Raw genomic sequence first — 22507 nt, forward strand, 5'->3', positions numbered from 1 at the left:
AGTTTTTAGGTTATAGATTTCATATCTTTTATACTCCGTAGATAACTATGCCATTGAGGATTTTTCAATACGGAGGTACGGAAGATAAAGTATACTCCGTAGCGTTATTAAGGGGAGCCAATCTAACCGAGCTAACTCTAGGGTAGTTTGACAATTGCCGTAAATAATATGCAATAAATAGTTAGAGCGCCGCAGAACTGACAGGGATTATTTCTACAGTGCCTATCCACTTTTTTTCTCTTGACGTCCTCTGACGATCAAACGCAAGGGGCATTTGGTTTTTTTTTTCCCTTGTCCTTGACATTTCAGGACATTCTCTTTTGAGTAATGTATTTCAAGACAGAGGTGATCACCGCCGTTGCGGCCTGGGCCCTTTCCGCCGCCTCTTTGAGTTTCTATAGCGACTGCGATTATATCGAGGGCGGTCTTTGCCCGCGAGGCGATGCTGATTTGCAGGCGCTCGGAAAGCAGCTTTCGAGCACTGCCAAGCTGTATTTCCCCGGATCGACCGGATTCAAGGATCTCACAACTCGGTGGTCTGTTCTAGAAGAGCCTAAGGTGAACGTCGTCGTCGTGCCCGGCAATGAGAACGATGTTGTGCAAACGGTAGGTAAACATTTTTGATTTTTTGATTTTTTTTGATTTTTTTGATCTCTATATATGTCAATTGGACAAAGACAGATACTAATTGTAATGGTTTAGGTGAAATTCGCCAACAAGAAGGACCTGCCCTTCCTCACGTACAATGGTATCCACGGAGCCCTCGTTTCGTTGGGTAAGATGGACCATGGCGTCGGAATCTCCCTGAGCCAGCTGAACAGCGTCAAAATTGCCAATGATGGAAAGACAGTCACGATCGGTGGAGGAACCATGTCCAAGAAGGTCACCGACACGCTTTGGGCCGCAGACAAGCAGACAGTTACTGGAACTTGTGAATGTGTCAGTGTTTTAGGACCCGCCCTTGGCGGTGGACATGGATGGCTCCAGGGCCACCACGGACTCGTCTCTGACCAATTTGTTTCGATGAATGTCGTTCTCGCCGACGGTACCTTGAAGAAGGTTGATAACAACTCCGACCTCTTCTGGGCGATGAAGGGTGCTGGCCACAACTTCGGCATTGTGACTTCTCTCACCAGCAAGATCTATCCCATCGAGCACCGCGACTGGGCCATCGAGACCATCACTTTCAGCGGCGATAAGGTCGAGGCTGTCTACCAAGCTACCAACGACTATCTTCTGAACCAGGCCGCGGAGGTCATCAGCTGGACGTACTGGATGAACGTCCCCGAAATTGACGCTACCAACCCCGTCATCGTACTCTATCTTATCCAGGAGGGAGTGAAAGCTGTCGATCCCGTTTACACCAAGCCTTTCCATGACATCGGCCCTCTTGCCATTGTACCCCAGTCAGGCAGCTACCAGGACCTCGCCGCATGGACCGGCATTGCCCTGGACTCCCCGCCATGCCAGAATATGGGCCTGGCCAACCCCCGTTTCCCCATCTACCTCGAAAAGTACGACGTCGCGGCTCAGAAGATGGCATGGGACATCTACGCACCTGCCGTCCGTGGAGACTCTCCCTTCACCTATTCAATCTTCATGTTCGAGGGTTACTCTGAAGGAGGCGTGCACGCCATCCCCAGCAGCTCGAGTGCTTTCCCCTTCCGCAGCGAGAATATCCTTGCCGCCCCGCTCATCAACTACGTGCCTGTCGATAAAGCACTTGAGGACAAGGCTGCTGCTTTGGGTAAACAGCTCCGCAACATCCTCCACGAAGCCACTGGCCGCACGGATATTCGCGCCTATGTCAACTATGCCCACGGAGACGAGACTACGCACCAGCTGTATGGCGAGAGTCAACAGCGCCTGCTCGCCTTGAAGAAGAAATACGACCCCACTGGCAAGTTTAGCTTCTACGCACCGATCGCATAGATGGATTGTGCAAGGGTTTTGAGGATTTGTACGTATAGCAACTTGTTGCAAGCATGTACAATAAGCATGTGGGGATAGGATCATTTGAATAATCTATAAATAGTTTGATCCAATTTACTACCATGGGGGCTCTAGGGTGTCCTGACACCAGATTTGTGTATACCTGAAGCTTTAGGTATCACTGCAAGTCTCAGACAAATTCTCCGTAAATCAATGCAAGCTATCTGAGTCTGAGCCAGGACTGAAATTCAAGCCTGGCCCTCACAAAAGCGACCTCGGAACAGCTAATACAGAAAGGCCCCACCCGGCAGTTTGGGGAAATTTATATCCGTCCGCCTAGACTGTCCACGGATGGGTATTTCCGTCGATCCTTCACTATGATCGGAACATCTATGACCACACAAGGGGAATCGAGGGTACTCAAATCAGACTCGAAGTATAAATCAACATGCTCAATCGGACATTAAATGCCTAAACGACCAACGGATTTCGCAATGGCTCGGAGGATCACCATAGTACAACTGCCGATAAGACCCCACGGCCCCACGGAAGGACATGACGTTCATAGAATGCGGCGGGGTGTGGGGAGCGGACTATAAGATGGCAAGTCTCGCTCTCATATGATTTCAAACACAAAATGGATAACTTCGAATACAACCCCAACCCCGGCCGTGTCGTCTTCGGCAGCGGCACGCTGCAAAAGCTCCCCGAGGAGATCTCCCGCCTGCAGTTGAAGGCCCCACTGGTGCTCTCGACACCCCAGCAGGTCAGCCATGCTGAGACAGTCAAAGATGTGCTCAAGGGTCAGATTGCCGGCATTTTCACCGAGGCGACTATGCATACTCCCACAGACGTCACAGACAAGGCTCTTGAGTATGCGAAGGCCCAGGGAGCCGACTCGGTCATTTCTATCGGAGGCGGAAGCACTATCGGTCTCGGCAAGGCGATCAGCATTCGCACTGGATTGCCCCATATCTGTATCCCGACTACATATGCTGGTAGCGAAATGACCCCGATCCTCGGTGAGACCGCCAATGGATTGAAGAAGACTCGCTCCGACCCCAAAATCTTGCCCGGCACAGTCATTTACGATGTGGACCTCACAATGACCTTGCCGTCGGCTATGAGTGCTACTAGCGGTGTCAACGCCATTGCGCACGCCGGTAAACATCCCTGAGTGATCTGCATCAACTTCATACGCACCACTAATGCGTTACTGAATAGTCGAGGCTCTCTACGCGCGCAACACTAACCCAATCATCAACATGATGGCGCTCGAGGGTATCCGGGCACTTGCATCCGCCCTCCCCGAGATCGTTGAGAACCCATCTTCTCAATCCGCACGATCCAAGGCCTTATATGGTGCCTGGCTCTGTGGAACATGTCTCGGCAGCGTGGGAATGTCTATCCACCACAAGCTGTGCCACACACTTGGTGGCAGCTTCAACCTTCCCCACGCCGAAACTCATACCGCTGTCCTTCCGCATGCCATCTCATACAACGCACCTAATATCCCCGAGGTTATGAAGAAGTTGGCCGACGCCCTGCCGGATAGCAATGGCGACGCGATCCACGGCTTGAACGTTCTCTTGACTAAGCTCAAGGTCAAGCGCGGCGTGAAGGATTTCGGCATGAAGGAAGAAGATATTGATAAAGCGGCTGATATTGCGCTATCCAATGCTTACTGGAATCCTCGCCCAGTTGAACACGCGCCGATTCGCGAATTGATTCGCAGGGTTTGGGCGGGAGAGCTCGCACAGGCGAACTTGTAGATATCCTTTGCTTTTTATGTTGCCATGAAATAAATAGCCCTAGATCTCTCAGAATAATTTGAGTATATATTTTTACCAGTTAAGAAGTTGGGTTGCTCTGCCAATAGGCTCCGTTGTATTTTCCCGTTATCGATGGCGGGGTGAAGTGGGGGGATCTTTTTTTTTCTCCAAAAATTCTTAGCCATTTCGTGATTCCTGACTCAACACCACGCTTTCCCCCTATATCTTACAAAATGGGGTCTGAAATGAAGTCAGCCCCTGTGCTGTCGACTGCTGATGAGCGCATTCTCGAAGAAACCAATCCAGTGGCCTTGCGAGACCCAACGGCCGCAGTGTCAGACGATGAACTCTCCATTACCTACGATATCGAGCGCACATTGAAGGAGATTCGGCAAGCACGATACAAGCGCATTGCTCTCCAATTTCCAGATGATATGCTTCCTGATGCCCCGCGAGTATTTCAATTGCTCAGCCGGGGCCTGGAACGCGAGGAAGTCGGCAACAATGGCGCACAGTCCTCGAACCAGACCGATGCCGACCTTGCTCACTCGGTAAACGAGCTCCAAGTGGAGGATAAAACAGGAAAAATCTCAGCTCGGTTGACAATTTTGGCCGATACATCTTACGGAACCTGCTGCGTTGACGAAGTGGCCGCGGAACATGTAGACGCAGATGTGGTTGTGCATTACGGGAGGTCCTGTCTGTCGCCAACAGCTCGGCTACCCGTGATCTATGTTTTCACGCACAAGAATCTGCCTCTTGAGCCAGTGGTACGAGCGTTCAAGGCAACTTATCCTGAACCAACGACCAAGGTTGTCATCGCAGCCGACGTTACCTATGCAGACCATGTTCCTACGGTATACAATCGCCTGGTCGAAGAGGGATATACCAACCTATATGCAACGGAGGTTGTTCACGAGCCTTCCTCCCCTATTCCCAATCGTACAGTTCCTGAGTCAGTTCGAGAGGCTCCTGAGACGCTGGCCGACTGGCAACTGTTTCACGTCTCCGATCCGCCAACAGCTCTCATGATGACACTTGCGTCTCGCGTTGCTGCGATCCATATTTATCCCACCAATGACCTTTCAAATGAGAATGTTAAGCCATTGCCTGCTTCAACTGCAGCGGTTTTGCGACGCCGCTATGGCACTCTTGCCTCTCTGACCACCGTGCCTATTTGGGGTATTCTTATCAACACGTTGAGTGTCAAGAATTACTTGCATATTGTGGAACATGTCAAGGAACGGATTGCCAAAGCAGGCAAGAAGAGTTACATGTTCGTGGTTGGTAAATTGAACGCTGCCAAGGTAGCTAATTTCAGTGAAATTGGTGGTTGGGTGGTGATTGGCTGCTGGGAAAGCTCTTTGGTGGATAGCACGGATTTCTGGAAGCCAGTCATCACTCCCTTCGAATTGGAGCTGGCCTTGAAAGACGACTCAGACCGGGTGTGGACAGGAGCGTGGCAGAGTGACTTCCAGGCAGTCCTTGACGCACCAGCCCAGGAGGTCAACGGAAACGGAGATGCGCAGGGGACATCTAATGGCGCAGCCATGTCTGATGAGGACGACATGTCAGAACCCGAGTCGGCGCCGCCCGAATTTGACCTGCGCACCGGTCGATACGTCTCAAATTCCCGTCCTATGCGGGAACCCGCGCCCCGCGCTTCGCAGGTCGATGGATCATCTGCCACTGGGCCATCCGCTGCTAGGGCGTTGGCGCGACGAGCTAAGGGTGACTTGGCTATGATCGGCGGTGCCGTTTCACCAGGAGCAGAATACTTGCGATCCCAACGGACGTGGACGGGTCTGGGTAGTGACTTTAATATTCGATATGATGAAGACTCGGAGGATAGTACCCTGGTCAAGGAAGGGCGCAAGGGTATTGCGAGGGGCTACACTGTAGGCGATGCAACCGACAAACATTAGTCCACATGGCCTAGCATAGAAACCATTTGCACTAGACTCAGCGATCAATGCATTTCATTTTTTTTCTTTGCACGAAATCCACGAACCACGCAGATCACCAAAATCCGGGGGTTTGGCCATCACATGACGGCTGGTCTCCTAACGGGCGCATCCGGATATCACCTCTCACCTTTTGCACTTCTCTCTCTTTTTTTTAACTCCTGTTCCTTTCTTTAGGATCATAGGGGCATAAAAAATACTTTTCTCTTTCATTGCTTTCCCACCTCTTTGGGGATTTCATCTTTTCCCCTCATTTTTATACCCCTCTCTTTCTCCCTTCCCCCTTCTGATACCCCAATTCCTCAGCCCTTGCGACCCCCCCGTCTTCTCAATTATCGACTGTTTACCTTTCATGGCCTTGCATGGTGGCTTACCTCAGGGTGTGCTTGCCCCTTCGATTGCATCAAGTTGTCTTATCATGTGCCGCGTCTCTACCCGCCGAGCTCGCGACCTCGCGCTATCTCGATTTTCGACCTAAGAACCGGCATCTTTCGTTCGCCCAGGACCTATGACGAATCACGGTCTTGAAACCATGGCTAGGGGGGTTGTTGTTGGTGAGGACCCAGCGTCGCACCCGACGGTGCTGGAAAATGCCTTGCAACACTTTGTTATCCCAGAAGAACGAGCCCTGTCCACCTTTGAGCGAGTCATAACAACAAATGCACCCATATTCGAGTCTCTGTTACTCCAGATCCCGACCGATACTATCATAAAGCTGTATCACACTTCAAATTACCTCCGTACGTTCCTTCGATCATATCCGACCGCATGGAAGTCCCTCTCGTTTCGCCTACAATTTCCTTCAAGCACCCTACCGATTCCTCAAATCAATGACCCAAGCATCACTGAAACAGCCCCCGCGCGTCAATCGCGACCTTATGCCCTAGATATGTTCCTGATGAATGTGGTGATCCCATTCAGTAGGTGTTTGAAAAGCCTAGAATTGGATAACACGGCCATTTCAGGAGAGAATTTGACATCAACCGTGCTGCATTCACGTCGGGAGACGCTGGTGCATCTCTCTGTTCGAGGGTGCAAGAATGTTTCTTTGAAATATCACATCGTTCCTTTCCTGACCATGTTCGCGCTGCAATGTGACATTGACATGGAGAATAATACTGGCAGCTCTCCCGGGATGAAACGACTTGCCCTCAAGAGTATTTACGCCTACCGATGTCGTCATCACAGACGACGCCCTTATCTCTCATCTTCACTGATGCGGAAAGACGCTGACGCGGAGTCGACCCATGAACTTGTCAATATCTGCCACAAGCTAGGCATCTGGACTGATACCGCTTGGTGCACCACACCTGCCGGTAGATGTGCCCGCAGAGCTGGTTATGTCAAATCAAGGTTCCCGCATGGAGCAGGGTCGCCGGAAGTTTGGGTAGTCTTTGACCGACTCTGGAGATCTAAAAATTGGATCGGTCCAACCGAATCTGAGACCCCTCAACCACACGTATACGACGGAAAGCTGTGGGAGAACCGTGATACTGGACTCTATGGCGAGGCATTAGGAACTGGCGAGGGTCTTGACTGGGGTGAAGGGAAGATGACACCTGCCCATCTGCGCCAGAGTCATACACAATTTGTCGACAAGATCTGCTGTGACAACTGCCTCGAGGATATCTCAGAGCGATGTGAACATTGCAGCGTCTTAATGCACTGTGTCGGATGTCGTAAAACACTCTGTGCGAGCTGTGCCCACGAGCGGCCGTATCTTCACAGAAGCACACCATCTTCGTCTGAAAAAACTCAAAATGCATCTGATTCCTTCTGGTGGGCACCTGGGGCCACACACTCTCCCGGCTCAATGCAGGATCCCGTGGATATACTGGTAAATCCCAATCAAGCCCATGGTACAGGGATGGACCCACCGCCTATCCTCAATTTCCATTGGTGTTGCACCAAGCCTGACCTCTCCGGGGGAGGCGGGATTAGCATTGGACCTCGCAATGGTGAGGTGGACCAGGTACGGGCCGTGCCTTTGCCTCGTGGCCAAGGTTGGGAGGACCTAGAGTACACCGTCAGTGAATGGAGCAAGACCTTCCCCAAGTATGCATATGGGGATCCGAGCAAGCCGGATTACTCTCTTGAGACGGGTCATCTGGCGATGATGAAGTGGCTGCTAGGACCACCTAACCGGGAAGTTTCACCGTGTCCGCGTAACTTGTGCCAAGGCTGTTACGATTCACCGCAGTGGAAGGTGCATTGCAAGAGCTGCTCCAAGCCTCTCTGCATTGAGCATGACCTCCGGGGGCTTCGATTAAGGATCTGCGGCTACCGAGACCTCGAGACGGAAAAGCAAACCATTCAAAATCGATTCGCTGCAAATCTGTCGGGATCTCTGCTCTCTAGTCTTCCCGAATACGACGACATACTATTCAGAAGCCAACAGCTTCTTGACTCGACAAACAAAAGCTTCATTGACGATTCACGTCAAGATAGCATGGACGAGGAAAATACACCCGAATCACACCCCGGTGATCAGTCGGCTCCTGTTTCCTTCTTCTCCAACCAACCATCTCGCTCATTTTCGGCCCCTGCATCTGACCATTCTTCCCCCCCTCATCCTCATCCTCCACCTTCTTTGATTCGCCGACATTCGAACCCCCAAGATGGCAAGGATGCCAATCCTTCTTCTGCCCGCCGACTGATCCTATCACCGGAGCCAGGGATGTCAGAGGCGGTATCCGGGACCCACGTCCCAGATGCCCCAGCTATCTGCGAGAATGCAAAGGCTGCAAGGTGTATGTATGCGCGGACTGCATCTATACCCATCCACCATGCAAATGCTCGTATTGCGAGGAAAACTACTTGTGCCCTAATTGCATGACGGACCGCCCTCGTGACAGCTTGTGCCGCCGTCGCCATGAGGAAAGAGCACAGCGTGACCGCAAATGGAAAAAAGAAATGCAGCTGCTCGAAGCCATCCTGGAGCTCAAAGTGGCTAACGAGCTGGCCGAGTTTGCAGGCGAGTTCTTTGACCTCGTTGAAAGGCGCAATAGTCTGCCTTCGGGGACGCTGGTCCCCTTTGATAACGGGATCACCGACCCTTCCGAAGGGGACATTGCAGCAGCGGAAACATCCGCATCGCACTTTGAGCCCGATGACCTTGAGTGGTTCCTCCAAGACTCTCATTAGTCCGAGATACTGCTCACCGTCTCTAATTCGGACCTTCGGACTTTCGTGTTTACCAAGGTCTTTTTTTCTTTTTCTTTGTTTTTTCTTTTTCTTTTTTTTTTTCTTTCAGTTTCTTCAGCGATCTCATATCCTGGCGTCATAAGGGAATCTATGAAATCTTTTCGCAATCTACCAGATCAATATCACGGTGTTCTAACTCGGCGTTGTACCCAGCGAAATGGATCGGCGTATTATCCACATCTTTTTTTTTTTTTTTTTTTGCTTCTGCCACTCGACCCCTCTTTCAAACCGGACTGAGGCTGCAGTTGACATGGGTTACACCATTTACCCGGCTGTTCCTCGGGAAGGGCTTACTGCGTTGATGACATAACTGGCCAATGGATGCAGGCACCAGCGTCAGAATTTATGATTTGTTTGTTCGTATTCCCTTTGATGGCATAGGTGTGGATGAATGTGCACTGGTTGACCATGTAATGAGGGGGCATATCTCAAAGAATCAGGTATTATCTTACTTGCTCTTCGACTTGGCTCTATATCCTTGTATACTTACACCAATGATCATACGTTCCTTGGACTAGTTCAACCATCGGACCCTTGGCGAGCCCAAGGCTGTATAAAAAATAGCGCCACACCCCTGGACAAACCCTAAGAGCCAGTTATAATGCACCACATGCGTTGGAACAATGTTTACTCCGTACAGATAACGGACTAGTATAATCTAAGCACATTAAAGTATCGTCATCTGGGGAAAGAAGCAAAGATCCCCGATCAAATAAGAAACCCCCACGATCAGATACCCGAACCTAGCGCCTGAAGAACAGCCCAATTATGGTTTCATCATCTGACCTTGACACCAAAAGTACCATGGCGCCCCCAGAACGTGTCGGGTCGTAGATGGGTAGAGGGATGCGGTCAAGGACAACGGCCATGACACAGCGCTAGCGTATGCAAACCACGTGGATTCTTGTAATGCAACATCTACGGCTCTGCACGTCCCGGGGCTCTTATCGGCGGTGAATACCCTGCTTGAACCAATAGGGTCTGAAGTAACCCGAAGTAGTAGTTGGGCTCTACAGCACTCCAGCTGGAATGTCGGGCGCCTAGATCTATATATGGGTGTTTTCTGGGATTTATTTCTGTTCCTACCTGATTCTAGAAACACGTAGATAGAATGGAACTAATAATAAGCAATGTACTCGGTAGATCCAGAGTATAGATCAAAGTATTGACTCGGGTGGATCGGACGATCACTTTGGAATCCAGTTCTACCCGCTTCCCCGGTGCCCCTTTTCCTTTTTTATATATATATATATATATATATATATTTGGTTTTTTATATTACTTTGATTCTTATTCATATGATACGTACTATGTATAGTCCACCCCTTAAAAGGGACCTAAGATATCCGATCGGCTGGCGCGGATGTAGCTTCCCAGTCCCGATTGGGTGCGGGACAACTTCGGTACTCTGGAAGTCATCCTATTAGTAGAGACAAGACACATATTTGGAATGTTAGTGGCGAGTATGGAGTACAGAGAGTTATGTCGGAATATGTAGGAATTAAGTACCGTACGCTAGGTCCCGTTACTATCTGACATCATAATCTATAGATACTTTCAAGGGGTAAAATCCCCCAAAAAAAAAGTGCGCTAAATTTCAGCTTGAACCCGTCACAAACGGACTTCACCAATAAGATTTACATATTAACTCCCTTTTTTATTTTTTATGGCGCAAGGCTAAGTGGTCCGATCTCCCGTTCCATTTAGGCAGAGAAGATGTCGGTGAACGCGTTCCTTGACCTTTAGACGCGTGACCGGTCTATTTCCGAAGCAAACATCATTTGACAGGGTTTTTTGGAGTTTTTTGGAGGTTTTTTTTGGAGTTTTTTATTTTATTTAATTCTTTAAAGAGAAATAAGATCAGGGTTTATAGAAATTTAATTTAATTTTTCTTAGTTGCGTCGTTTATATAAAGCCTCTGTCGCACGTCTATTTGACTTTAATCAACTCCAAACTTCAAACTCCCTTTTGAGCCCCTGAGATCTATATACCATTTACGACTTTCTTCATATTCACCATGGACAAAATTAAGACACCCAAGGAGGAACCCCAAGAGAAGACCGAGGAGCAACCCACGACTGTTGAAGAGTACCAGAGGAAATGGGACCAGATGCTTCAAGACACCGCAAAGCAGATCGACAAGATTCGAGGTCAGTTTTTCTATGACATATGCAGAAGAGAGAACTGACAGCTATCATAGAAAATGAGCTAGCGAGGAGGTCAAATAATAATAATCAAACCGAGCAGCGTTGATCAACGCCACTTTATTGTTGACACCGTCTATGCAAGTCGTGGGATTTATTGGAAACCGAGCTTCTGGTGCTTGCTTTTTTTCGTTTCTTTTTTTTCCTCCACGGATGATGAGAGCATTGGGGATGGGATCAGAGGGTGTTTTTTTTTTTTTGGGAGTACATTATACCTTGAAGCTTTGGCTTTTCTCGTTACAAGGCATGCAGAATACAATTTTCCTTACATCTTAGAGAGACTGGGATGTAAAAAAAAAAAAAAAAAGCAAAGAGAGAGCCTCAAGTGGGGTGACACTTGGGATTCTCAAGATTTCCTTGATATCTCTGCCATCCTTTTCAGCTGCACGTCATGGATACTGCTAATGAGGTCGCTCAATCCTTGTAGGTTGTCCCAAAATGGTAGGAGACATATCCTAACACCACTAGACCACTTGACGTCGTGGCTCACAATGCCACCGTGATACTGAGCGGTGTGCTTCTAGGAGCACTGCTTGCGTTTGTTGCTTCTCACCTGGGCTGGCTGCGCCACCATGTCCACCTGAACGATCGGTTGGTCAACGCAATCTTTCCACTGGGGCCGCAATTCTGCTTCTTTACATTACCTTTGTGGTTTATTGTGACAGTACCTCTTGTTTTGCGATTTTCCGGTATGCATATATAACGGCGTGAAGGCAACCAGTCTGACTTTATCAGTATTCATTAGGGAATATGTCACAGCGATTTATCAGTTTTATGGACTTTCGGAGTACAATGTCATTCTCGAGACCATGGAAACGGCTCAAATGACCAAGACACCTTTGAAATAAAGGAGCCCTGTCACTGTGTTTCAGATTATGCAGTCAAATGGATATCAAAGAGTCATACAAGCCCATTGTAAAGAGATCGGTGTAGAGGCGATTAGGGTTGGCGGCAAAAGCGTTAACGGTAGAAAAAGCCAAGATCTCCACATCTTTCCTTTTTGGGCTTTTGCTTTTCCCTTCAATTAATGTTGTATACCACACCCCTTACACCCCTTACTCCATTTCTCTTTCTGACCTGCCATCATGTCCGCCGATCTCGAAAACCCCTCCCCCACCGATCTAGCCGAACGCGAACGCGAGAACAAGGAGCGGAAAGCCCGCGAGGATGCCGAACAGGCTCAGCTCCCCTACAAGTGGACACAGACCATTCGTGATCTGGATGTGACAGCACCTATTCCTGGTAATCTCAAGGGCCGCGACTTGGATGTGCTGTTAACCAAGAACAAAATCCGTGTCGCGATCAAGGGTCAAGAACCCCTCATCGAGGTATGTCCCCAACGGAGATTACACCGTACACTCTAAATCAACACATCAACTCCAAACAGCAGCTAATAGCAGCTAACTCCATTTTCCTATTCAGGGTGACCTTCCCCACGCCATCCTCGTCGACGAATCCTCTTGGACCCTCGAAACTACCCCCACCCCGCCCGGCAAGGAAATCAATATCCACCTCGACAAGGTCAACAAGGTTGAATGGTGGCCTCATGTTGTGACCACCGCTCCTAAGATCGATGTCACCAAGATTACGCCCGAGAATTCTAGCCTAGGCGATTTGGACGGTCAGACTCGCGCCATGGTCGAGAAGATGATGTACGATCAGCGACAGAAGGAGATGGGTGGTCCCAGTAGTGACGAGCAAAAGAAGATGGAATTGCTGAAGAAGTTCCAGGCTCAGCATCCTGGTAAGTTCTAATGTTATTGTCTCTATCGTCTCTTGCTGGGGCACTTTGCCAATTCCTGGAGACGATGGCATTCTTTCGGTTTAATATGTTACTAATGTTTGGTCTTACAGAGATGGATTTCTCTAATGCGAAGATGGGCTAAATCCACTATTAGTATTTAACGATACCTAACTCTTCGTTCTCTATGCAAAAAAAATATCAATATATGAAGTATGAGTTATACGCATGACCTTCGATGAATGATGAATTGCATGGCGTTTCTCGAATCCAATTTCCAAGACCTGGTATGGGTCTCCAGTTTATATTCCTGGAAGTAGATGTCTCTATTCAGTTTCCTGGTTAACTTCTTGTTTCTGGTCATTCTGCCAAGCGACAAATACGAGAATTACCTCATCGGGGATAGCGCCCGGGCGTTCAAGTTGATCTTCCCTCTCGCCTCTCCCGTATTTTCCGTCACCACATGGCAGTTTCTCACTCTATTTGGACGCATGAAGTGACCGGGCTGACTAGAACAAGGCGTAGTTCCACAGTGTTGAGCCTCCACTCATTGCCTTGCGCCCAGGCTGGGATTTCAGCCGCAGAACTATATCACAACCCAATATCTTGATGCCTTCAGACGCTCGAAGCTTGTTCGTACATCCTTCAGCGTACATCTGATTCAATAGACCATCTCAAATACCCCCCGGTCAAATTTATATCCCGAAATCCCGAAGAACAATGGACGATATGCAGCCTAAAACCCAACCCCGGCCACACTCCAGGCGCGTGCCGGGACAGAATATGGTCTTTCGAATCCCCAACTACAAATCAAAGAATTCCCTAGCGTGTGGGTCCGAGCCGTCTGAACAGGTCTATCATTCCCGTCGGTCTCATCGGAAATCCCGCGCCGGCTGTGTGACCTGCAAGCAACGAAGGATCAAGGTACTGCGGACGTCCCCATTATCATTCATCGGCTGATAATGATTGAAGTGCGATGAAGCAAAACCGCATTGTGTTCGATGCAAAAAACATGGTATCGAGTGTGACTACTCGAGCCAGCCAGCTCGATCTCAAAAGACCAACCCTGAGTTGATGTCGATTGATTCTCAAGCTTCTTCAATGTCTCTAATGATGGTCACGGACAAGCTGAAAGAATTGCTTCAACCACCCCCTGCTACCGGTACCAAGCTGCCGAGATTACTCACAGATGCCACAGCATCAGCCCGCACTATCGAAGCATTGCATCATTTCCATAAAGGCCCAGCCTTCGCAACCGAAATTCAAACACCTCTTCGAATAGTAATGGGCAAAGTCGTTGAACTTGCCTTTGAAGTAAGCCCATTCTATCTAAACCCCCCTACCTATATTTGTCATAGCCATACCTCAACAAACACATCCCCACAGCCTATACGTACCTAATACAACATCAAACTAACACCCAACTAACATCAGACCCCCTTCCTCATGCACGCCATAATAGCAGCCGCAACAACCCACCTCTGCACCCTCCTCCCAGAAAGCAAAGACTACCGCCTAGCAGAAGCCTACCACTGGCAACAAACAATAAACCAATACTCAACCGAAGTCTCCAAACCCATAACCCGCCAGAACATGGACAAGCTCTACTCCACCTGCATGATGATAAGCATGCACTCCTTCCTCCAAGAAACCTTCAACCCGCGCACCTCCTTCGTCTTTACCACAGACCCAACATCCCTAACCTGGCTCCGCCTCCAAGCCGGCCTGCGCTACCTCCTCGAGCGCACGCTCCCCTGGCTACCGCAGAGCATGTGGTGGACAGTATTCATGGAGTCGCGGGATCCATCCCTAGACTTCGAAGATAAGCGTCCTGGTCGTGTGGGTCTTGATCCGGATTTGGCGGATCTGTGTGGGATCACGGATGAGACGACTGTTGAGTCGAATGCGTGTTTGTGGCCTTTGCGGATGCTTATGGGATTATTACCCTTTGAGAGGTCGACTGGTAGTTTTCAGGTTTATAATACTTGGATGGGGAGGCTGGAGAATCCGTTTTATGAGTGTTTGATTAGGAAAGAGCCGGGGGCGCTGGTTTTGTTGGCTTGGTGGTTGGGGCTTATGTGTTATGTTGAGGAGTGGTGGGTTGAGATGAGGGTTAGATCGGAGTGTACGGCTATCTGTATGTTTCTTGAGGATAGTTGTGATTCATTGGTATTGAAGTTGTTGGAGTTTCCGGCGTCGTGTTGTGGGTATTTACTAAAACATGAGCAGGAACGGGCTAGGGTTCTTGAGTTGGATTGATGTTGGATTGGGTTTGGTTTAAATCTTGGATTTGTTGCATCGATACCCATTTTTGTTGGTTAGTTGCCTAGGCGTGTTTTGTCGAGGATTAGTAGCGATAAAGCTAGAATTGGAGCATTTGATTCAACAAAATGTCTATATGTATTCGAGTTTATCGTAGTCGTTACACTATGTATGCCTGCCAGGATGCGAGCGAGTACCAAGGTAATCGATGATCTCGATACAGTGTCCTCCTGCATCCATGAAAGGCCGGTATGTGCAGGTCAATATTAAGTATCCAAAGCTATCCCAGAAGAGAATCCTAGAAGAAATCCCCTTCTACACCAACTCCCAGCCATGTCATAAACATTCGATCAGGTTCCGTAAATGATCTCGTCGCGTCATATGCAATAAAACAGCAGAAGGAAAGAAAAGCAGAAAGAAGAGAAATGCGGCAATGATGCAAAAAGAGAAGTAAGTCCACAATAGACGATTCCAGATCGCCCAGACCCAAAAGATCTCGGTGGGAAAATATTAAACAGGTAGCTGATAAGCAAAGGACAGCAAGCAAACATTCTTTCCGCAATGATTAAACGAGGCTGTATCACCGGCTCTCCCAAGAGGCCCGCCGATGACGACGAATGGACCGGTCATCCTCCTCAGAGTATGTGGGTCCAGTCCGTGAGCCGTTCATGCGGGCAGCGGGAGGCGGATTAATGATGACCGCCATAGCGGACGATACAGACATGGACCGCGAGCGACACAACGCTGCAGAGTGACGGGGGGAGTAAGGCGGCGGTGGAGTATCCCTAGTTGCAGTTGATGTATTGCCGTAGCTGCTTGGAAAGGAAATGGCTGATGAACTATCGGAGGTGATATCTTCGTCGTAACGATTGGAGTTCTTTTCGTCATGCGGGTAGGAGTTCTGGGACTCGGAGGAAATAGATGGATCACGCATATGGGCTTCTAGAGTCTTCTCGTGGAGGCTCATTGGTCGGGCTGTGTACTGCGGCAGAGGGACCACGCTGGCATAGCCCCCATCCTGCGAGTCAGAGGGCGGGGGTCCGTGCCCATGAGCCCCGACCGGAGATGCCGAGCGAAAGAATTCCCCTTCCGCAGAGAGCGTAAAGCTTCCTGTCTGGATGTTGTTGGGGTTGGGTCTCTGGGTCATCATCTCTGGGGATTGATGGGACTGCGAGGGCTTCTCTGCTCGGGTGAAGCACCCGCAAAGTGCCGAGAGGAAAGACATGGCTTAATGAGGCTGTCTTTTAATTGACAGTGTCGAAGCCAATAGTGATTTGGCAATAGAGAGTTGGCCCGTGAGTAAGAGAAGCTCTGAACAAGAACTATCGTATGAGCACTTCGGCCGTTGAGCCTCAAACGCGATAGCGGGCTGAACCCCACTTGCGTCGATAAACCCCACCTAAGCCGATAAACAGAGAAAATTGGACAAATATGAATCTATAGAAAGATATACAGAGAAAGAAAAGAAGAAAATGAGGGGTGGAAAAGAAAGGCCAGATGAGAGCTGACCCGGGCAAGGCACCCGCAGGCATCCAGATTCTCACAAAGTCTAATTGGCCCCCGATTAGGTAGTGTGTATGCCTGAGGCACACATATCCATCCATGGATTCATTCAAGTTCAAAGAGTGTACTGGTGTACTGGCTCATATGCAACAAATAATGGACCTTCTTCAGAGCCCGAGTCACAACAATGTAAAAGAGGAAACATTCTCAAATAGCACCGAATAACCACCGAATAGTATGCTTTCAGACCCGGAGCATTTTCAGGCACAAGTTGCGCCAATGACATGGATCGATACTCTTTCCCTATTTGATCACCCCCAGGACCAAAGGAAAAACATCAGACACGGTAAGTCAACCAGTTGTGTTTCGCCGGGCTAGCATCATGATGAATGAGGTGATACGCAGGCTCCAAATATCCCCGAGACACTATTGATCCCTCATTATAGCATCTTGTGGTTGTTGAAGTCCGACCTCGGGAGTCTCCAGGGCTATATAGAAAAATCGATAAGCGATAGTCGATAAGATCGGAAGATAAATTAGGCGGTGTATGGATAGGCCATCTATTATTGGTTAAAGCTTTTAGTGGACCGAGGGGCAAGAAAGTATGTGGGCAAAATATGATCATGTGATCTAAGCACCCCACCAATCGCGTCGCCGCTTGTATTTTTTTTGTTCTCCCCGCCTTGTCCTCGACGATCATTTACTTGAGCGATAAGATTTTCTTTCCACTCCTAATTCCAAATCTTGAGGCAATCAAAACTATAAATTTCATCCAACACCATGACCGTCGATCCCACTATCGAGGAAGTGACACAGAATGTCGAGCCTCGTCAGGTCGAACCCCATCGTTCCCACGATCCCACAAACAACCTGAAACGGACTGACCCCTTCCAATTCGGCTCACGATATCTTGAAAAGGGCGATGATGTTTTCGAGTTCAATGCCTGGGACCACGTTGAGCCAGATGACGAGTTCAAGGCCTTTGCCGAGACCCAATACGCCAAACAGCGCGAAACACGCCTGTCGGACTTTGATCGCAACCGATTCAACAACGACCCCGCCAAGTGGTGGGACCTCTTTTATAAGAACAACACAGCCAACTTCTTCAAGGATCGAAAGTGGCTGCGCCAAGAATTCCCCATTCTCGCCGATGTAACACAAAAGGACGCCGGTCCCCAGGTCGTCTTGGAGGTTGGCGCAGGAGCTGGAAACACCGCCTTCCCATTGCTGGCCAACAACGAGAACGAGCACCTGAAGGTCCATGCCTGTGATTTTTCCAAGTATGCCGTGAAGGTCATGCGCGAGAGCGAGCTCTACAACGAGAAATACATGTCCGCTGATGTTTGGGATGCATCTGCTGTGCCTGGAGAGAACGGCGATTCTCTTCCTCCCGGTCTGACAGAAGGATCGGTCGACGTTGTGATTCTAATCTTCATCTTCTCCGCCCTGGCCCCTAACCAGTGGGACCATGCAATCCGCAATATCTACCGTCTCTTGAAGCCCGGTGGCCGTGTGTTGTTCCGCGATTACGGCCGGGGTGACCTTGCCCAAGTGCGATTCAAGAAGGGTCGATACATGGCTGAGAATTTCTATATTCGAGGTGACGGCACACGTGTTTACTTCTTCGACAAGGACCAGCTCGTCGACATGTGGAGTACCTGGAGCGCAGAAAACGGCTTGCAGATTCCCATTGGTGATGAGGAACCCACCGAAGAGGCGTCCGAGGAAAAAACAAGTGAGGCCCAGTCCGCAGAGGAGCCATCTGAAGAGGCCAAGCAACTGGCAAAGGACAATGGAGCGTTTGAGGTCCTTAAAATGGGAGCTGACCGGCGGCTGATTGTCAACCGTGGAACCAAACAAAAGATGTACCGCTGCTGGATGCAGGGTAACTTCCGAAAGCGCGGTGGACCTGAGATTGAGGCGCAAACTGCCACCGAGAGCACCTAATAAACTCCTGAACTACCAGTTCTGCGGTGGTCATTTCGGATGGCCATAACCCTTCACCAAAGTCTCAGCCATAGACGGCAAATTCATTGTTTACCAATAAGCACGGTTTTTGCTGTTCTTCCCACCGTCCACACTTGATCTCGGGATTTTCGCCTTGCGTGGACTCAACACCGTGTCTTCAGGTGTATCTCAAATACTCGTCACGCCGAGATCAACATACCATGCTGTTTGGGCATTTCCAGTGGAAAAGGCAGAGGTAGAATTTTCAAAGCTACGAAGGAATGGCTTAGGTTGCTGTTTTATAGGGCAATGCCTTTATCATGGCGTTACGAATGTACGACACACACATTAGATCATGTCATTTAATCTGCACATACAGTCAAGGAACAATGCCTACCATATAGAGAACCATCGCACGATGCTGATGTAGAAGCTCAAATCTTACACTTATTCATATAAAACCATATACTAAGGGAGTACCATATCCATGAGTAATGCGTTCTATAGAACTCGGAAGGACAATTAAGCATATTGACGTGCAACTGATGGTACAGGGACCGGGGACTTGAGATAAATTACAAAAGGGAAATAATGGAATATATACCAAAGTCTTTGTTCTATCCAAATATCGACAAAGGCAGTCTGCCAAACGTAGATTCCCGAAGTGCAGAAAACGTGTCAAAAGTACATACGGAACAACGAAAATTTTTGTGCACACCCTGTATTTAGACAGATGGAATGGCGCCAATAGGGGGAAAAGAGAGACACTGGAGTTATTTATGTACAAGCCAATGCTCTAAGAATCGAAGAAGAAGACAGAAAATCAAGACGAACTCCATCCATGCGGGCAAAATGGGCGTCAACGGTGACAAAGCTCCCGTAGAAAAAGATAGAAAATTTCGTTGCAAGGGACCATAGCAAGTCATGACCTGTAGCAAGCTGCAAGCCTAAACGTCTAATCGCGGTATGTTGAAAAGCGAAACTATGTACCGCATGAGATTTGTTCATGAGCAAAAAGCAAAGAGCAATCAACAATGCAGAAAGATGGATGTATGTTGGAAGGTATTTTCACAGTGTCATATTCGGACACTCGCCCTGGGCTCGTTGGAAGGCCCCTGCGAACAAATCTTGCATGGCGTGGTAGTGGAATAGGATACCACCCAGAACAGCCAGGTGCCAGATATTGTGGCTGCCGCCGACGTAATCGAAAAGACCTGGCTTCCAGCGCTCAGGAACCTTGGAGGCGTAGACACAGGCACCGACGAAATAGACCATGACGCTCTTCACGACCGGTGCATAGAAATACATGGTCCATGAGAAGCCGCGTGTATAAGAGAGCTGAGCGATGGGCGAGAAACCAGTGAGTGCAAGGGTCACATAGAAGCCCACGCGGGCCCAAGCCATATCATGGCGATTGAAGGTTGGGTGCCACGGTAAAATGATGCCACCGATGCCAAATGACATGGTAAGCATAATGTATGTCCAGCGAGAGAGGGGCTCGCAATAGAAAGCAGTATATTCAGTCGTCACAATCGAGGCAGCAACCAGCATAGAGATTCCAGTGTAGTCCACACAGGCAAATCGTTCCATCAATGACTGCGACGCAATACTGTTCATAGTATGCCAAATACAGCTGCATACTAGACATTTGCATGCAGCGAAGAAGAAAACGGCAGCGATTGTGATGTCGGATTTGGAGCTCAGGTGGAAATTGGTGTGAAGCGGGTAGAAGTAAAAGGCGATGGCTAGGACGATGACGAGGCCGATCACATGGGACCAGATGTTGAACATTTCATTCGAATAAGTGAAAACCGACGAGACACATTCCACCTTCGAAGTGGTGAATCGGTAGCCGTTGATGATGTGCGGGTTGACGCGCCATGGATGAGGCAGTTCATCATAGTTAATCAACCGCTTCTCCTGGGCTAGTCGGATAGCTTCTTCAACAGTCTCTCGGAGAGTATCACGAGTCCGACGGGCACGCTCCATACCCTCATCGACGATTTCTCGGGCATGGACCAAGCCCGAGTCCATCGCTTTCCACCCGTCATCGATAGTGCCGTAGATGCCGCGATCGCGAACCGCATGCACTTTGTTCTCGAGTTCGACCAAGAATGACTCCATTAACCGCACACTAGCTTGCGCCTTTTGCTCCAGAGTCTCCTTAGTCACTAGAGCTTCGTTGTATCGATCCTCGAGGGTTTCGACCAAAATCTTGGCTCGCTTTTTGCCACTTCCCATCAACTCCCCCGAGGCTAGGGAGCATTGATCCCTCACGGCCTCCAGTGTAGCATAGCCTCGTTTCAGACTGGCATCAATCTGCACCATATGGGATTTCCGGTATTGCTCGATCCATTGCATTCGACGTTCCAATTCGGCCAAAAAGAGTTCGACCTATAACTTAGTTAGACTGTTGCTCAAGCATATTTCCCAGCAATAGTGAAGGTACATACCCTGATAAAGACTGCATCTGCATCTTGATAATCGCACGAGAGTTTTCTAGAAGAGTGGAACGAATGTCTGCGCCGATCACGAAGAATACCAGTATCCTCGTCCGGGGTCGCAATAGCAGAGGCAAATGCCTCTGCTTCGGGATATGTATCCACCGCCATTGTAGAAGCGCAAGCCATGGGGTGTAGTTGAGAGTTCACCCGTCCTCAATAGAATGTCATATAGTGTGGGGGAGGGTGATAAGCGTTGAGAGGCAAGGGCGCCGGAGAAGTACCGGGAGGCGTAGAACGCGAACAAAAGCCCTTAAGAAGATCTTTAGAAGATCTTTAAACAAGGAATGAGGGGCACATTATAGAAGTAGAAGGATTTAAAAAGAGGGGAATGAGGAATGGACGGTTAAATTGGGGGCGCTGGGGGAAAAAAAAGGGCCAAGAGTCCCCAACCACACAAAGTCCCCGACATTGCGGCCAATCCGTTCCGCCCTCAACGTTATTTTCTTTTTATCTTTCGCCACCTTAATCATCGGATCTTCTTTAGATCTTTAGATCTTTACTTTACATTATGGCTATTACTGAAATCGTCGCCGATGAGTCGCTCTTACCAGTGCTTCAAACTAGCGCTGAGACTCTGATTCAGTGTCAGCACCTCCTCACCATATTAAACCCCGATACCCTACCCAACGACGGCGCCAAGCTCCGAGAATTATCCTTAGCGGCGTCTAAGCAACAGAAACTCCTATTCGCACTATTGGCTCAACTCCGTGGCCAGAATCGGGATGCCATCTTTCGGGTGCGCGACACCAAGCAGTCAACTGCAGAGGCTCGACAAGAAATCGATCGGCTCCATCTTCAGCTCCAAAATTTATACTATGAGCAGAAGCATCTGACAGGCGAAATTGCGGCTTGTGAGGCCTACGAGTACGTGAATTTGATTTCTCACCCATGACGCTCTCATTTTCTCTTGGCGGGCAACTGACTGTAACAGTCACAAATACCTATCCCTTCCTTTGATCCCGGTCGGGGAATTCTTGGAGCTTCACCCCGAACATCGCGAGTCCAGCGAACATGACCTCATGATCGCCCGCATCGAACACGAGCATGTTGAACGAGAGAAGTTGGAACAAGCGCGACAAGAGCTTCTGAAGCGCAAGCAGGGCTTGATCGCAGAGAACAAGAAAAGGAAGAACGACCTTGCCAACCTCGACCAAGATCTCGAGAAGTTTATTGATGTATGTGATTCCGCTTGTTTGGGTCTGCTATTGATGGAGGTGCTAATAAGTTTCATGATATATAGGCTGCTAAGCCGATTCAAAGGATCTTCGAGAAGGAATACTAGACATTGCATGTGGAGGTACAGCGGTGGAGGCCTGACCTTTTGACTGCTACATTGGATAGGCGTTACTGGTCAATATACCCTTGTTTTATTTTTGTGATTTCAAAGTACTTCGAGTCGATAATGACATACTGGGCCGGTTATGGTCTTTCTTTCAAAAAGGCTAGATTGGATGCAAAGTCCGGAGCGAGTCGT

At 49.0% G+C, this 22507-nt stretch overlaps 12 protein-coding genes across 12 annotated transcripts; 10 read left to right on the forward strand and 2 right to left on the reverse strand.

Moving 5' to 3' along the window:
- Positions 1-327: 327 nt before the first annotated feature.
- On the forward strand, positions 328-1932 carry N7517_002916 (putative FAD-dependent oxygenase; the record flags this gene model as incomplete). The annotated part of the gene is made up of 2 exons (XM_056720646.1): positions 328-606; positions 703-1932. The coding sequence occupies 2 exons, from the start codon at positions 328-330 to the stop codon at positions 1930-1932; spliced, it is 1509 nt and encodes a 502-aa protein (XP_056584781.1).
- A 637-nt stretch (positions 1933-2569) lies between these two features.
- Positions 2570-3704, forward strand: N7517_002917 (maleylacetate reductase; the record flags this gene model as incomplete). The annotated part of the gene is made up of 2 exons (XM_056720647.1): positions 2570-3095; positions 3157-3704. 2 exons carry the CDS (start codon positions 2570-2572, stop codon positions 3702-3704), a joined length of 1074 nt encoding a protein of 357 aa, XP_056584782.1.
- A 233-nt stretch (positions 3705-3937) lies between these two features.
- On the forward strand, positions 3938-5629 carry N7517_002918 (2-(3-amino-3-carboxypropyl)histidine synthase subunit 1/2; the record flags this gene model as incomplete). Its single annotated transcript, XM_056720648.1, has 1 exon — positions 3938-5629. The coding sequence occupies one exon, from the start codon at positions 3938-3940 to the stop codon at positions 5627-5629; it is 1692 nt and encodes a 563-aa protein (XP_056584783.1).
- Positions 5630-6200: 571 nt separating this feature from the next.
- Positions 6201-8812, forward strand: N7517_002919 (uncharacterized protein; the record flags this gene model as incomplete). Its single annotated transcript, XM_056720649.1, has 2 exons — positions 6201-8422; positions 8524-8812. 2 exons carry the CDS (start codon positions 6201-6203, stop codon positions 8810-8812), a joined length of 2511 nt encoding a protein of 836 aa, XP_056584784.1.
- A 2077-nt stretch (positions 8813-10889) lies between these two features.
- On the forward strand, positions 10890-11125 carry N7517_002920 (uncharacterized protein; the record flags this gene model as incomplete). Its single annotated transcript, XM_056720650.1, has 2 exons — positions 10890-11022; positions 11073-11125. 2 exons carry the CDS (start codon positions 10890-10892, stop codon positions 11123-11125), a joined length of 186 nt encoding a protein of 61 aa, XP_056584785.1.
- Positions 11126-11467: 342 nt separating this feature from the next.
- N7517_002921 (uncharacterized protein) lies at positions 11468-11779 on the forward strand (the record flags this gene model as incomplete). Its single annotated transcript, XM_056720651.1, has 2 exons — positions 11468-11499; positions 11545-11779. 2 exons carry the CDS (start codon positions 11468-11470, stop codon positions 11777-11779), a joined length of 267 nt encoding a protein of 88 aa, XP_056584786.1.
- A 382-nt stretch (positions 11780-12161) lies between these two features.
- On the forward strand, positions 12162-12962 carry N7517_002922 (NudC domain-containing protein; the record flags this gene model as incomplete). The annotated part of the gene is made up of 3 exons (XM_056720652.1): positions 12162-12404; positions 12499-12820; positions 12931-12962. 3 exons carry the CDS (start codon positions 12162-12164, stop codon positions 12960-12962), a joined length of 597 nt encoding a protein of 198 aa, XP_056584787.1.
- Positions 12963-13537: 575 nt separating this feature from the next.
- Positions 13538-14799, forward strand: N7517_002923 (Zn(II)2Cys6 transcription factor domain-containing protein; the record flags this gene model as incomplete). Its single annotated transcript, XM_056720653.1, has 4 exons — positions 13538-13741; positions 13790-14131; positions 14252-14726; positions 14792-14799. The coding sequence occupies 4 exons, from the start codon at positions 13538-13540 to the stop codon at positions 14797-14799; spliced, it is 1029 nt and encodes a 342-aa protein (XP_056584788.1).
- Positions 14800-15659: 860 nt separating this feature from the next.
- On the reverse strand, positions 15660-16304 carry N7517_002924 (uncharacterized protein; the record flags this gene model as incomplete). Its single annotated transcript, XM_056720654.1, has 1 exon — positions 15660-16304. One exon carries the CDS (start codon positions 16302-16304, stop codon positions 15660-15662), a length of 645 nt encoding a protein of 214 aa, XP_056584789.1.
- Positions 16305-17362: 1058 nt separating this feature from the next.
- Positions 17363-18529, forward strand: N7517_002925 (tRNA(Thr) (cytosine(32)-N(3))-methyltransferase; the record flags this gene model as incomplete). Its single annotated transcript, XM_056720655.1, has 1 exon — positions 17363-18529. One exon carries the CDS (start codon positions 17363-17365, stop codon positions 18527-18529), a length of 1167 nt encoding a protein of 388 aa, XP_056584790.1.
- Positions 18530-19597: 1068 nt separating this feature from the next.
- Positions 19598-21159, reverse strand: N7517_002926 (hemolysin III family protein; the record flags this gene model as incomplete). The annotated part of the gene is made up of 2 exons (XM_056720656.1): positions 19598-20923; positions 20983-21159. The coding sequence occupies 2 exons, from the start codon at positions 21157-21159 to the stop codon at positions 19598-19600; spliced, it is 1503 nt and encodes a 500-aa protein (XP_056584791.1).
- A 382-nt stretch (positions 21160-21541) lies between these two features.
- Positions 21542-22315, forward strand: N7517_002927 (uncharacterized protein; the record flags this gene model as incomplete). The annotated part of the gene is made up of 3 exons (XM_056720657.1): positions 21542-21897; positions 21965-22208; positions 22274-22315. The coding sequence occupies 3 exons, from the start codon at positions 21542-21544 to the stop codon at positions 22313-22315; spliced, it is 642 nt and encodes a 213-aa protein (XP_056584792.1).
- Positions 22316-22507: the final 192 nt, after the last annotated feature.

Source organism: Penicillium concentricum (assembly GCF_028827145.1).
Source record: "Penicillium concentricum strain IBT 3081 chromosome Unknown utg000001l_segment0_segment0, whole genome shotgun sequence".
Classification (NCBI taxonomy): Eukaryota; Fungi; Ascomycota; class Eurotiomycetes; order Eurotiales; family Aspergillaceae; genus Penicillium; species Penicillium concentricum.